We start from the raw sequence: 253 nt of genomic DNA, 5'->3' as shown, positions 1-253 counted from the left end.
TGTGGCGGTCCCCCTGCCACAGCAGGGTGGGTACACAGCCCCCCGAAATCCTCCCCCGTGGCTGCAGTCCCCCCCTCAGCACTGCAGCGTGCTCCCTCGGCACTTCAGCTTCAGGTAGAAGCGGTAGGACCCGTTGTAGGAAGCCAAGGTGCTGGCGAAGCAGGAGGCCACGGCCCTGTCGCACAGGCAGGTCTCCCTCTTGCACCAGCTCTGCTCCTCGCCTGCGGGGACAAAACGGGGTGCTGTGCTGCCT

At 66.4% G+C, this 253-nt stretch overlaps 1 protein-coding gene across 1 annotated transcript; it reads right to left on the bottom strand.

Moving 5' to 3' along the window:
- Positions 1-75: 75 nt before the first annotated feature.
- LOC103772369 (basic phospholipase A2 homolog Vur-S49-like) lies at positions 76-225 on the bottom strand (the record flags this gene model as incomplete). Its single annotated transcript, XM_008939700.1, has 1 exon — positions 76-225. A coding segment is annotated over one exon (150 nt), but the record flags the coding sequence as incomplete, so codon positions are not given.
- Positions 226-253: the final 28 nt, after the last annotated feature.

Source organism: Merops nubicus, unplaced genomic scaffold (assembly GCF_000691845.1).
Source record: "Merops nubicus isolate BGI_N331 unplaced genomic scaffold, ASM69184v1 scaffold24484, whole genome shotgun sequence".
Classification (NCBI taxonomy): Eukaryota; Metazoa; Chordata; class Aves; order Coraciiformes; family Meropidae; genus Merops; species Merops nubicus.
Note: the sequence above shows the minus strand (reverse complement) of the source record. Positions and strands in the feature narration are given on the sequence as shown.